Source organism: Oncorhynchus tshawytscha, linkage group LG01, assembly GCF_018296145.1.
Source record: "Oncorhynchus tshawytscha isolate Ot180627B linkage group LG01, Otsh_v2.0, whole genome shotgun sequence".
Classification (NCBI taxonomy): Eukaryota; Metazoa; Chordata; class Actinopteri; order Salmoniformes; family Salmonidae; genus Oncorhynchus; species Oncorhynchus tshawytscha.
The window spans coordinates 44,839,991-44,853,891 of record NC_056429.1 but is presented as its reverse complement, the minus strand read 5'-3'; the positions used below and the strand labels follow the sequence as shown (position 1 = coordinate 44,853,891).

Here is a 13,901-nt window from a genome sequence, read left to right as displayed (position 1 = left end):
TCATAATAATAATTGTAAAAAGTTCAGAGTGCACTTTGTTTATAGACAATTATGCAACCACTTTTGTTCTTCAGCAATGTTCCACGTTTACATGCTAAAGGAGTTAAAGTCGTAGTTCTTAGTCTCAATGTATTTAATGTACATTTTATATAACATGTTTCCTAAGTCGTAGACGACTATGTTTGCTACTACGCTGTACCATAGCGCCGATAAACGACGATATCCCTCCGGACCTTTGCCACCTAGGAAATTTGTGTCACTGGACCTTCTCAAATAGTAGTTGAGTACCCCTGTGCTATCTCCCTGTGTACCCCTGTGCTATCTCCTTTCCTTGTGGGTTCTTTTGGATGCTGTATTTACCTTTCAGCAAACAAGAGCAAGCGTGCATCCCTCTTACCTTGGTCTGAAGGTAACCTAGTACCGGTTTAAAAAAGGAATTGAAGTATAGACATTTTGTGCCAACAAAAAGGTGTTTAAATATTTGTCCCCAATAATATATTTCCTGAGCTTTCTTATCTCCTATATAAAGAACATATTTCTTATTATACATTTTTTTGACTGTCTGTGTTGCCATTTATGAATGTGTTATTCAATGTGTTTCTATGGGCTATAGTAGTAATTTTATCAAATAATTTTATTTTTTTATACCTTCCGAAATAAAATACCTAAATGATCCATGGTACGAACACCTTGAAACCATTCCATATGTTAAATTAGTAGAACCCACCCCCATAATGAATTAGCTAAATATAAGGGCTAATGCTGCATTGAATTTATTACCTAGGCTAGGACATCGATCTACAGTATATCTATATCAATACTGTATCGTCAACAGGATGATCTTTTTTGGATACAATTTGAATGGAATTGACGGTGAGAGAAAGACCATGCTCATGTACGCACTAACTTAAAGCAACAATATTCGAGTGCAGCTGCAATTTTAATGAAGTCACCCCCCCCAACAAAAAACAAAGGTATTTAATTTGTATATATTATGGATCCCATTAGCTGCTCCAAGGTCCGGCAGAATTAAGGCAGTTACACAATTTAAAAACATTACAATACATTCATTACAGAATTCACAATAAGTGTGTGCCCTCAGGCCCATACTCCACTACCACATATCTACAACACAAAATCCATGTGTACTGGTGTGTGTGTAGTGCGTATGACCCCCGAATGTCAGATGGAGATTAAATTAGACGCGCATTCAGATATATTGGTTATAATATTACTGTAGCATACAGTAGGCTATGCTGCAGCAAATGTACCAGTCACAAGAAGAAGACCAAAGTTACCGGCTGATGAGGTGATACATGCACTGTGAACTGCGCTGTCTGTCCCCACCCTGAACGTTGCCTTGATCGTGCACATAGCAGAACAGATAAGACCGATTTTTAGACGTTGCATATAATTTAACAGTTCCATTTCACATCATGCTGTTCATATAGTTAATTTATAATCATTTACTGGTTTCTCGCAGTTATTTATCCCGGGAAAGGGTAGTGGCTTTGGGCAGGATATCTCTGAATCTCGGGCAACCTGGTTCACGCTCTTAAAACCCTGACACACTCAACTGGGCCAACCACCGTGAGTTAGTAGCTTACCAAAACACACTGATATCCCACTTATCCTGATGCCTATATGCTGACATGTCTGCCACAAGGCACTGCCCATTACCAATGACCAATGACGTCTTTCACCCTGGGGAACTACCACAATAACATGCGCAGTCCCTTTCCACAATAACACCAAAGGAATGTGTGTGTGAACCAACCAAAAGCCAGGATCTGTGTTGCCTGAGAGAGGCATGTTATTGTGTTGAAGGTGAGATAAGGAAGCCCTCCCCACCCTCTTATGCTCCACTTAGTCTGACAGAGCCTGACAGCTCCTTCATAACACAGATTGGCATTGACTGGTTAATCTCATTCACGTTGGCATTAGCCTAGCTCGCACCTAATAATAGACCTAGCTAACCCATATCACAGCCACCTGGCTCAGCCTGCAGAACATCACCACTGCCTCGTTCAGTACAGTGTGTGTGCGCTTTATGCCATTTGAGTCGATGACATGGGGAAAAAAGGTGTCTGCAGTTTGAGAGTGATGGGCTGAGTGTGCAGTGGAGGGGTAAACTCAAGAAAGAGTGAGAGCCAAACAAGTGGAAAATTTCAAAAGAGACCTAGGAAATTTAGGACGGACAGAAATGCAGCGGGATCGCGCGCGTGTATGCGTGCGCGTGTGGTGTGCGCGTGTGGTGTGCGCGTGTGGTGTGCGCGTGTGGTGTGTGTGTGTGGCCTAGTGTGCGAGTGTATGAATGGAGTCGCTCAACCTGAGTAGTTGTATATACACCGCCCTGCTCGACTTGTTCAAACGTCACTGGGATGTTTTTACCACTGCTCTATTGGAGTGATGTCACACACACACACAAACTCTCTAAAACCTATGACTATAAAATAACTCTGATGGCTGTTCCTAAAGCGCATCAGGACTAATCCTGACTGGAGCCTGTGGGCCTAATTCAAACTTCTGTGCAAATCTTCCATGGAAAGTTTTCACAAGTTCAAATCTCAGAACTGGATTTGAACATCTCCCCCCCTTCTTGCTGGAACAATGCTTGCGGACGCCCCAGTTTTTGTTGAAGGGGAATTATCTTTGTCGTCCTGATGGCTGTGTTCTACCCCTTTTGTTTTCTTCTCTCCTCTCAGATGGACATGTTAGCACACTCTGCTTTGGGGTTTTAACAGACAACACACAGGTCTATGGTTGCCAGTTAGAATCTACAGTACGGGATCAAGACCTCTGTCTACTCCCTGAGAAGTGCTTGATTCTTGCACGGGTATCTAGAGTGATCATCACCAATCCTGGTTCTGGAGAGGTGATGGTGTGCAGGGTTTTTGTTTCAGACCAGCACTAAAACACCTGATTCTAAGAAACGACTAGAAATATACTGTTAGCTACCTGGCATCTCTCCACTACTACGTTGGTGATCATGACCACTGTCTCTGTAGTTCTAGAATAGATTTGGTGGAATTTCACCTCCCACTCATCCCTTGACACTTTATCTCCCATGGCAACGCAGTGAGTTTCAGATTTAGCTCTAGTCATGACTAGGCTCATCTCCCCTGTTAGCCATGTTGACTCATCATGAAACTTGTGAGAAAGCGCTCTGCTCCTCTCCATTCCACTTCAACCCCTTGACTGTATTCTTAGTCAAATCACCTGATGAAACAAAAGGTGAGTGACTGGGGGAGAAACATTTGAAAATGTGTCAAACCGTGATTAGTTAGATTACTGTTCACCAGTATGTTTCTGCTCCAAAGAATTCAAATACCCCAAAAGTGTTATTGTCCAATCAAATGAACATATACTGTAAGGTATGAAATTTGGTCACAAACTTGCATCAGTCAGGCTTGGTAAAGGTGAAGTACTCTGGCTGATGTGGTGTTGCTGCTGCTTGTGAACAGGAGAGCTACCTGATGGCTGGGAGCAGGCTGAAAATCCTAGTGGAGAAACCTACTTCATTGACCACAAAACACACAGAACGTCTTGGCTCGACCCGCGCGTGGATGCTCGCCTCAGTAAGTACCCTCTGGACAGCAAGTGGACCGCAAATCCCCCAAATCGCTACCCTTTCAACTTGCTCAAACCTCCAACCAACCAATCAACCCCCTTCATCCCCAAAATTACTAGCATTAAACTAATCAAACCATGCCCCTTGATCTCTCATACCTGGCCATTGACCCCTTGCCCCCTGTTGCCTCCTGGGACTGAGCTTTGCCTGTGAGAAGCTAGAGGAATGCTTTGCTTGGACTAGAGTTAGCTAAATCTTCCTGAGAAACCCAATCACATGTTAATCTGGATACCAAGTCTGATTCCAATAGCCAATGACAGTGCCAAGCCAATAAAAATGATTGCCTCTCCCTCCCACCAGTGACCAATGGTTCTCCTGATTTCTACATGTGATTGTGTCACTTCCTGTCCTGACAGTGCGCTCCTATCCTTGCATGATGATTGATTGATTTTGTGTCTGTATTTGATGTACACATTTGGGTGCTTGTATTTCAACTATAGTCTGTTTAGTTTCTCAGTGTTTTAGTTAGTGATGCGAGTGAAATAACAGTGGGAGAGTGGGAGAGGACATATCTGAGGTGTGTTTATGCGTGGACGAGGTATGTATATGATTGGCGTGTCGATGAGGTGTGTGTCTGGGGGAGCAACAGGAGAGTACCCAGGAGCTCTGTGTGCTGGATAACCTCCGCACCATCAGGTCCCTAGATGGATGTTTTCAGGTCCCTAGATGGATGTTTTCAGGTCCCTAGATGGATGTTTTCAGGTCCCTAGATGGATGTTTTCAGGTCCCTAGATGGATGAGGTAAGACCAATGAGGCAAAACAGAAGCTTTCTTTGACAGAGGAGAGTTAATTGGTGTCGGATTTTAAAATGGGAATTGTTTTCTGCCTGGAGTATGGACTGGTTTAGGAACATATCCAGGAGAGGAACATACCAACACTAAATTGCTCTGTTAAAAATTCCCTTGATGAATATGGAAAACATTAACTTATAGTCCGCTTTATCTTTAGTTGGCACTGACCTTAAAATAATGCATTTACTTTAGAGTTTTAGTCTTTCATTCCCCAGCCAGCTGCCCAAACGGGTCCTGTTGCACAAGAGGCTGTCCTCAGACTGGCTGTGTGTGAGTGCTGTGCCGGCCTGCCTGATCCCCGACCACAGACACTCGCGTGCAAGCATGCACATACAAACACATGCAAACACACATACAAAACTCGATCCTTACAAGTGTCACTTCCACATATCCTTTTATATGATATTAAATCACTCTGCTGTCTCTTATCAAATGTAACACACCCACGAACGCACACACAGGAGATGGTGGAGGTTTTAATGAGTTTCTGTTTTTCCACGTGTTAGCTGACCCTGTTTCTGGGAAGTAAACGAAACAAGGTCTTTGTTAGCAGAGCAGCGCCACTCGGTACCTACCGTCTCCCCCTGTTTCTCAGCCTCCCTCTCTTCCTTTCCGTTTTTCTCTCAACGCCTTTACCTCCTCCCTTTTTACTTTGACCCCAACTTCCCTGCTTCCCTGCTTTCTCTCTCAATCTCTCTGTCTCCATTTCTCTCCTGATGTGGTGACAGAGTTGTGAGGGGTTGTAGTGTGCTGGCTCGTCGTCTTGTTGCTCTAGTCTATCGGAGAGGTTAGAGAGGGGTAGGTGAGGAGGAGAGAGGTGGGGAAGTGCGAGGGAGATCCTGGGAGAAGAGGGTAAAACAGGAGGTAGTAGAGGAGTGTTATTTTACTTGTGACTGAGGCTGTGTGGAGCTGTGCAAAGCCTGCAGTCTATTTTCTGCAGCCCCAATATGCACACTCTGACAGGGTGTGTCCTGCCCCGTAAGCTTGTCCCAGACCCAAACCTAAACATGCTGCTTTGAGTGTTTCTGTGTGCAATTGCATGCATGCCATGTGTATGCATGTGTGTCTCTGTCTGTTTGGCCCAAATCCAAACTTAGGGCCTCCGCTCAAGCTATTTGGTTCTAACAAAACAAGGGTATAATAAATAAATGTTCCCATTATTGTCATGTACTTTAGCCCAGGCCTCTTAATTAATAGCTGTCAGCATAATCTATTTGATATGTTTGAATGTCTAATGGACGGTTTCCTGTCTGGCCCCTTCACCAAACATGAAGACTGTTGCACTGAATAGCTTTGGAACCAAAATGGCCGTGCATCGAGCCTCTGGGAATTACGTCATTGAGTGTAATAAGACGATTATGGATGGTTATTTTTGCCGAATTGTGAAGTACGTTAAGGGGCTCTGAGGAGCACCTTATGCTCCACAAATGTGTTGCTTTTATAGATAGAAAGATGAAATCATACATTGCATGACAGATAGGCCAAAACCATTTTTCTCTTACGTGAGTCAAACTTTCCCCACACACTGAGTCTGTGTTGAACCCATTTGGTTGTGATTTGGGAAAGGAGGTTGGGTAAACTATGTTCCTTCTTTGCTCTTCATCCAGACTTCACGTAAACTACAGGTCCAGCTGACAGATGGGGAGGGGGGGGGTACACTGAACTGCCAAGGGGGAGAGGGGGTGAGGAGGCAAAGGAGAGAGATGGAGGGAAAGAGAAACAGATGTGCTGAGAGAGATAGAAGGAAAGAGATGGGGTGAAGGAGAGAGAGCAGACTCTGTCTGTCCACACCGAAACCACCAGACTGTCTGCTTTTTGTGCCATGTGCCTTTTCGGCTCCAAATCGGGCCTTTACTGCTACATTTATGCCATGTGTGATTAGTTTATGTCACACACACACATCACACACACACACACAATGACTTTGTGCTCTGGAGAATCCATTAAAAGTTTGAGCAAGGTTTTATTCGATACTGCTGAAAAAATACTGGTGAAGCTGCAGTTAAAGACCTCCATTGAGGTGTGAATAATGTTGACCAAGTGAATGAACTGACCAAATCATGATCACATTTCTCCCTGTCCTGTCCAGACCCAAGGCAGGCTCTGTCCTGTACAGTAACTAAATACTGTATGCTTGTTGTGCTTGGATCACACCCCCCCCCATTTCTCTCTCTTTTTCTGTCAGTCTAGTTGTTCCTGTGAGAGTAGGGTGACCGTGTGTCTGTCCTGTCCTGAGACAGATAACGGAACACTGCATCACTGTACTGGCCTTCATTAAGCTACACTTCTCTCACTCTGTGACTGAGCTGGCTGGGATCACAGAGTCTGACATAGGGGCTAGCTAATTATTAATGCCCACTGGTAACAAAGAAAAACAGCTCATCACTGCTTAATAATGATGATACAGTCTTCGAAAGAATGAGCTGATGATTAACTGACTAGAGACAGTAGACAAGTCCCAAAAACAATGTTATGATTTTTTTTTGTTTTTCTGAAACCAACCTTACTGACCCCTTTTGGCTGTTGTCTGGAATAGCCAAGTCTAGATGCTATTGCTGGAGGTCTAGTCTGTCCTGGCCATCTGGTTTCCCTTAAGCGCAGGAGCAGTATTCTATCCATATTGCAGGTGTGCTTTAAAGTATGTGGCCTAGGCTCTGTTGACAGTGAGAAACGACTGGACCAAGCTCTATCACATGTGCAGTGTTTATGCCGACAGTCTACACCCGTGTGGTGTGGGTGCACGCACATGGTGCTTTTGTACACGTAGAAAAGGACATCATTGTAAAACAAGAACTTGTTCTCAACTGACTTGCCTAGTTAAATCAAATGAATACATGTAGCCTATGCGCGGGTGATCCATTTCCAGCCTAACTTACTATCTGGACCTTGTCTCCTTCCCCAGAGCAGTGGTGTGAAAAGAGGTGATGTGGAACTAGTGAAGTGAGCTGAGCTCAGTGTTCCGAATCAGCTGCTTGTTCACCTGATTGAATAGACCTGATAGAAGTGTCTGTAGTGGTACTGTGTACATACTAGCGCAGTCGTTCTTATCACAGTACTGTAAGCCTCAAGATAACCCTCTCGCCCCTTTTTCTCTGTCCTCCACTGTGTTTTGTTGTTTCTAGCCTTAATAACAACCCCCCTCTCTCCCTCCTATTGCCCTCCTCTCTGTCTCTCCCTCCACAGTGATGTCTCAACACCATCACCAGCAGCAACTGCAACACGCCCAGCAGCAGCAGCCCCAACAGGCCCAAGCCTTAGGCTCACCTGGCTCACTCCCCCAGCAGCAGAGCTCCCAGGCTGGGATGATGAGCCTGTCCAGTCCCCTGGGCGTGGGGGTCAGTTCCCAGCACCAGCAGAAGATGAGGCTGCAGCGCATCCAGCTGGAGAGGGAGAGGATCCAGAGACGACAGGAGGAGCTCATGAGACAGGTGAGGCAATCTAGACCTCAACAATAACCCCCAGCTGCTAAAGTATGAGCCCGTATGAGTCCTCTAAGCTCTAATCATGAGAGAAAGGCCATGGTTAAGTAGATATGGCCTAGTACAGTATAAGCAACAGCCCACTATTTCTAGTAAGCCATATAACACACACATGTATTACATCCCCCCCTTCCCTCATCCTCCCAGTCTGGTCAGCCCCTATGGCCTTGGTCTCACAGACAGAGAGACTGCTCTGTTCTCAGTCTTCCTCTTCAAGTCTCACGCTTTTGTTTATTGCTCACAATATCGCTAATCACTCATTATCTCCTCTTTTCCTCATAAAGACACTTCGACCCAATTTATTCAAGCCAAACATTAGCATGGACGCATACACATACACACTGGCCACAAGCCAACGCATCACGTCTTCGGGGGTTTCCCCGAAGACTCTCAGAAAGACAGGAAATTGACCGCTTACCTCCAGTGGTTTCTTTTGAGCGCATGCTTTGGGCCTTTTTATGGCGTGTGGCAGGGGGGGTTGGGGGTTAAACATTAGCATCACCTGGTGGCTGAAAAGGGTTAGCTACTAGCTACTCTCTGTTTTAAGCCATCTGCTCCTACACTTGCACGAAGGCAGGGTAGTGTTTAAGAGCCGTGTTTACATTGAGAGTGAAAGAGCGAGAGCACACTGAACTCTTAAGGTGTCCGTATGCTTCGTAGCAGAAAGAATTCAGAGGAGTTCGACAACATTTTGTGACGTTTTGGACTTCGACAGATTTTCGGCTTTTCGGGCACACCAAAAAAATTGTATTGAGGTAAGCGGAAGTTCAACAGTAGGGATTCTTCAATAAAATCCTTGTTGTCATTCAACGAGAGATGACTCCTTTTCATGCACATTTTTTCATAGAGAAATACTGCACCTAAAATTACGACTAAGATCTCCTTTCTTGACTATTTTGAGGAAATGTATACTGGCTACGGCATCTCAAAATGCACAAACAGTACTATTGTTTCAGAAGCAAAGGTCTTTTAAGGGAGTACGCGAGCACGCTTGTTCGGCGCTAGCCGAACTGAAGCATGCTGAAGCCTTTAGTGTGTCAGAGATGTGCACACCAGTCTGTTTACAAAATGGCTGCCTTCAACATCCAGCCAGTGACCTCATCCAAGGAAGTGTTTATCTTACCCAGAACTCTTTGGCACACATTTGGCCCACCCTGAGCACTGAGCAGCACTGAATGGCCTGGGGTTGGCCAAGGGTTGGGAGAGGGGAGGTGTGTGTGGTGTGTCAGTAAGGCCCATCCTTAGCAGTAGCGTCTCCTATTTTCCACTGTCGTCCCCTAGACTTTGCTTTGGTCTGACTGTCTGCAAATAGATCCATATAGACTGGTGTATTCCTCCTCTAACCGTTCTGTTCACTACCATACAGTGTGGTGTTCAGTCCATCCAGCTCCAATGTCACACTCACACCTATCAACTGTTATAAAGCCGTATTCAGCAGGCTGGAAAGCCCCTTGCCTTTTAGATATTCAGCCATTTTGTTACACACACAGCCCATCAGATGAATGGGGAAGCCATTCAAAGTGAATTGGAATGGCAAGCTGGTGTTTCTCCGGTGACTGTGCACTGGGAGTTAGTAGTGCCTGAGGCATGGAGGCTGGCACTGATCCAACCCCAGAAACCGTGTCAGGGCAGTGGGACCGGCAAAGGTTAGCCCCCTCTCTCTCCCTTCCTCCAAGTCCCACCAGTGTAGGTCTGTTTTTGACACTCATCCTGTGTGTGTGTTTGGGTAGGGTTATCTGTACATCAGAAAGCACACACCTATTACTTAACCAGTGGCCCACTTTCTTTAAGACTGTTAAATGTGTGTGTTTTCACATCAGATAATTGCTGTGAAGTTCAAACACTCACTAATATATTATGCTATTCTGATGCCTGTGGCCTGGAAAAACACTACTTGGTTAATTGTTCTGTAATAGTTGTAAGAAGCAGATTCTGTCCCTGTTCTGGAGTCAGCAAATGTTTCTTCTCGTTGTGCTGTAGCACATGTTCTTGAACAATAATGAACATAGTTTCAGTAATCTTGAATCTCTCCTCCCCCTCTCCTTCTCCTCCCCCTTCCCCTGCTGCCTATTGCTTCCCCCTAGGAGGTGGCGCTGTGTAGACAGCTGCCCATGGACTCGGAGAGCATGGCTCCAGTGCCCACCCCCGGTGGCAACCCTGCCCAGCCCATGACACAGGGCAACATGCCCACCAATGGATCCGACCCCTTCCTCAACAGGCAAGTGCACTCCCATATATTACCTATCCCTCCTCTTTTGCTTCTGTTTTGTCTCAGTCCCCCCCCTTCCTTGCTCTCTCTCCTCTCCCTTCTTTCTCAACACCCCCTCTCCCTCTTATCCCCTGGCTATTCTCTTCTCCTTCTCCTCTCCGCCTGTCTTCTGCTTTCAGCTTTCAAACTGTAGAGTGTGATCCAGTTTGTGGACAGAAGGGATCAGTGTATTAATGTGTGTGTCATGTATGTGATCCACAGTGGTCACTTCCAGCACTCACGGGAGCAGAGCACAGACAGTGGCCTGGGGCTGGGCTGTTACAGCATCCCCACCACCCCAGAGGACTTCCTTAATAACATGGAGGAGATGGACACAGGTAGGACTCTCTCTCGCCCTCTCTCTCACCTTTATTCTCTCGCCTTCTCTCCCACGTGGCTTTATTGACATGGAAAGTGTTACCACATACATTGCCAAGGCAAATGTATTTCTCTCGCCCCTTTCTCTCTCTCTACCTGATTATATGTGACCATCTCTCTCACTCTCTCTCCCCCCCTCGACTGACCTTCATCTCCCCCTCCAGGTGAGAGCATGGCCCAGGCGGGCAATATGAACGTGCCCCAGCACAGCCGCTTCCCGGACTTCTTGGACTCGCTGCCAGGCACTAACGTGGACCTGGGAACCTTGGAGGGAGCAGACCTCATCCCCATCCTCAACGACGTGGAGTCAGTCCTCAACAAGAGCGAGCCCTTCCTCACTTGGCTGTAAACACACACACACACACACACACACACACACACACTTCTACACACATATATTCACAGCCATACAAACAGGATGAAAGACTCACTCCACATATCTAAAGACTACCTTTTGCTACTTTTTCAAATCAGCATTATCTCTTCTTCCCACTTCTCCATGTGTACAGTAATATTATGCTCTGTCTGTCTAACCTCTGTCTGCCAGACCACATATCGTCAATCTGAGTTCAGTTTTGGATCAAAGATCGAGTATTAATCAAAGCCTTGAGAGAACAAAAGCAAATCAAAACATGACACATATTAAAGTATACTTTTTTGTTGTAAACTAACAACGTTAGTACTTTTGGTTTTGTATGTTCTAGAAGACTTCCTCCGATAACCCACTCTGGTTTTGGAATCACAATTGATTAAAGCAATTCCACAGCTTTCCTTTCTTTCTTGGGGTGACTTTCTATGTGGAACAAGTACTTGGTGAAAATCAATACATTTGGCTTCCAATGGTATTGCTTTGACGTGACTGTCAAAATGTATGCAGGGAGTCTTTTTCACCACTAGGTGGAGCTATTGCTTAACGTACTGCAGTTATGAAATGGATCTTTACTGGCTACAAGGTTGTCCAGTCTGTAGGTTCTTTGTATAAAGTGGACCTCGTTTGGCAACAGCACTGTAAACCTTCTTCTATATCACCAACAGTATCCTAACTGTCAGTTTGGGTTAGAATAAAAAAAAACGATTTGGCTTTGTTACTGTTGCTTCTGTTCACAAAGACAACCATCTTGGATTCAGTTATATATCAGCGTTAGCGGCCATGAGAGCAAAGTGTGTTGTACACCAAATAATGTTTCCTGTGGTTCGCTACAATGTCACAACAAAAGCTTTAAAACTTTAAAATTGTATTGTTTGATTTTTTTTTTTTTAAACATGTTTTTTGTCATTTTATTAATTGTACTCAAGCTGATTCCAATATAGTTATTATAACACTAAAAGCTCATGCCTCGGTTATGCGATGACGTGCATATGTAGAATTGTGTTTTATACCATGTACTTTTTATATCATGCTACAAGTATTATTTTTTCTTTTACTGTAAAATAGCCCAGATGGGTTCTTTGCATCTGGTGCCATTGTAGGACCTATAATATAAAGTTAGCATTTTTAGTATTTATCATGAGCTATTTAGATTTTTTTTGTTGTTTTTTTGTTAATGCAATTGAGATTTCAAAGCACTGCAAATCAGCAAGGGATTCAAAGATATCTGATCATGAAGTGAATGTTGAAGTTAGATGATCACCAGAAGCTCCCACTAGACGTTTTGGTTCAATGTGCGTTGAGGCTTGATAATCCTTCATAAGCAAACTCTGTCTTTGGTCCTCAGTTGGGCCTGTTTGGAAACCCAAAGGACAACTTTTCTAATATCTGTTCTGCGGGGAAATATGCAACAATAGTATTTTATATGGCCTTTAATGCATTTTTAAAGGATTTTTACTGGATTGACATGGGGTTGGCATTATGATTTTGTTTTAACATGCCAGCCCCTCAGCACAATCTGCTCTAATCTTTTTTTCTACATTTGCCTCAGTTTTTGTATTTGCATGTTGAATGACATATTTGTTATTCTTAGCGTTAGGTTTTCTATAGCCCGACCTTATATTGTGACTATACTGAGTCTGGTTGCTGTGTAGAACGTTAGGACTGACAAGGCGAGAAAGTGATGGATCCTGGGAAGGGGCAATGAATAGATGGGGAGAGAGGGAGGAGGGTTGAGTTTAGGGAGGGAGGGGGCGGGCGTTCAATGCACGCCAAAACCTGCTGCTTTTCAACACAGCGGCCAACACCGCGCTCATGACGTCCTAACGTCAAGGTGAAGAGAGGCCTAGAGGGGGGTGAGAGGGGCACACAGTTACCACGTCTCATTGGAGAGGTGTGGATTGGGGGAAATGGTGTGGATTAGTGCCAAAGATTGGAGGCCTCTCTATGACCCAAGCATGGGCTAGCAACATGCTAATTTATGCCCAGGCCTAGCTGATGAAAACTGCTCCAGTGAGAGGTGATGAGGTCCTTTGAGAATCAGACAAGGGGATTGGATGAGGCTTAACACTGTCCAATTGCACAGCTTCCTCTCCTGGTGTGCATCAGGGAGGTTTCCTGTCTGTTTTCTGTTGAATGGCCTGCTGTTCAAGCTCTAACACAAGCCAGAGGGGCACTGAGGGGGGACACAAGGCAGGGATGTTTGTGCGTTGTTACAGGACACAATTCAAGGGTGCACCAGTTTGGGGGAACAAAGTTCAAGGTGGCACCAGTATGAAGGGCACAAGTTAAAAGTTCAAAAAAATGGATAATCGCATTTATATCAGATTGTCTTTTTGTAAGTCTATACTTTGGGGGTTAACAAGACCTGATAAAGAGATGGATCCTTTTGAGACCATAGATAGGGGATGAACACAGCGGTGGTGTTACAGAATAAAGAGTTTGAGGAAATGGTTTGGTGTGGAGCACGTTTGACTACAGCTGTGCATAGTGAGTGGCATGACATGGATTGGAAAGGATAACTCTGTAGCAATATATAGCGCAGTGGCTAGGCTACAGCTGCATGGTTGGATGAGACGGAGGTATGTTGTCAGTAGGTACAGTGTTCTTGGAATGCTCATTGGTTGTGGAAATCACACACCAACAAAATGGCCGTATACTGTATGCTGGCAGTGTGGAGGCAATTTTACATAATGTAACCTGGGCAAGGAGTCTTTGATCATTTTAAAGTTGTATAACATGTAAAAAATGAATAAAATGGTGTCAGAACCGTGGATCTTATTTGTTGATGTCATTTAATACAGAAGTTCACTTTTGATCACTAATAACACAACCCACGTTGCGATTTTCGTAAATTAACTTGCTGACAAACAAATATGCACAAAAGTTTGTCTCCATATTAAATAACATATTCCTCTCCAAATGTACAGTTTTTGCTTGACTCGTAATGGCGTTATAATTACTTATATTTGCTTCCATCATAATGTTTTGTCAGCCATCTTTGCT

At 44.6% G+C, this 13,901-nt stretch overlaps 1 protein-coding gene across 3 annotated transcripts in view; it reads left to right on the top strand.

Moving 5' to 3' along the window:
- Nucleotides 1–13,669, top strand: part of LOC112251145 (WW domain containing transcription regulator 1) — a 79,499-nt gene extending 65,830 nt beyond the window's left edge. Inside the window, exons 3-7 of one of the 3 annotated variants that reach the window (XM_024421932.2) lie at nt 3,465–3,578; nt 7,607–7,851; nt 9,990–10,120; nt 10,373–10,488; nt 10,693–13,669. In XM_024421932.2, the coding sequence (XP_024277700.2) occupies nt 3,465–3,578; nt 7,607–7,851; nt 9,990–10,120; nt 10,373–10,488; nt 10,693–10,877 (791 nt within the window). In that variant the 3' untranslated portion in view covers nt 10,878–13,669. Of the gene's footprint in view, nt 1–3,464; nt 3,579–7,606; nt 7,852–9,986; nt 10,121–10,372; nt 10,489–10,692 lie in introns of all 3 variants that reach the window. The other 2 variants (XM_024421924.2, XM_024421940.2) reach the window with 2 other exon arrangements.
- The last annotated feature ends 232 nt before the right edge of the window (nt 13,670–13,901 follow it).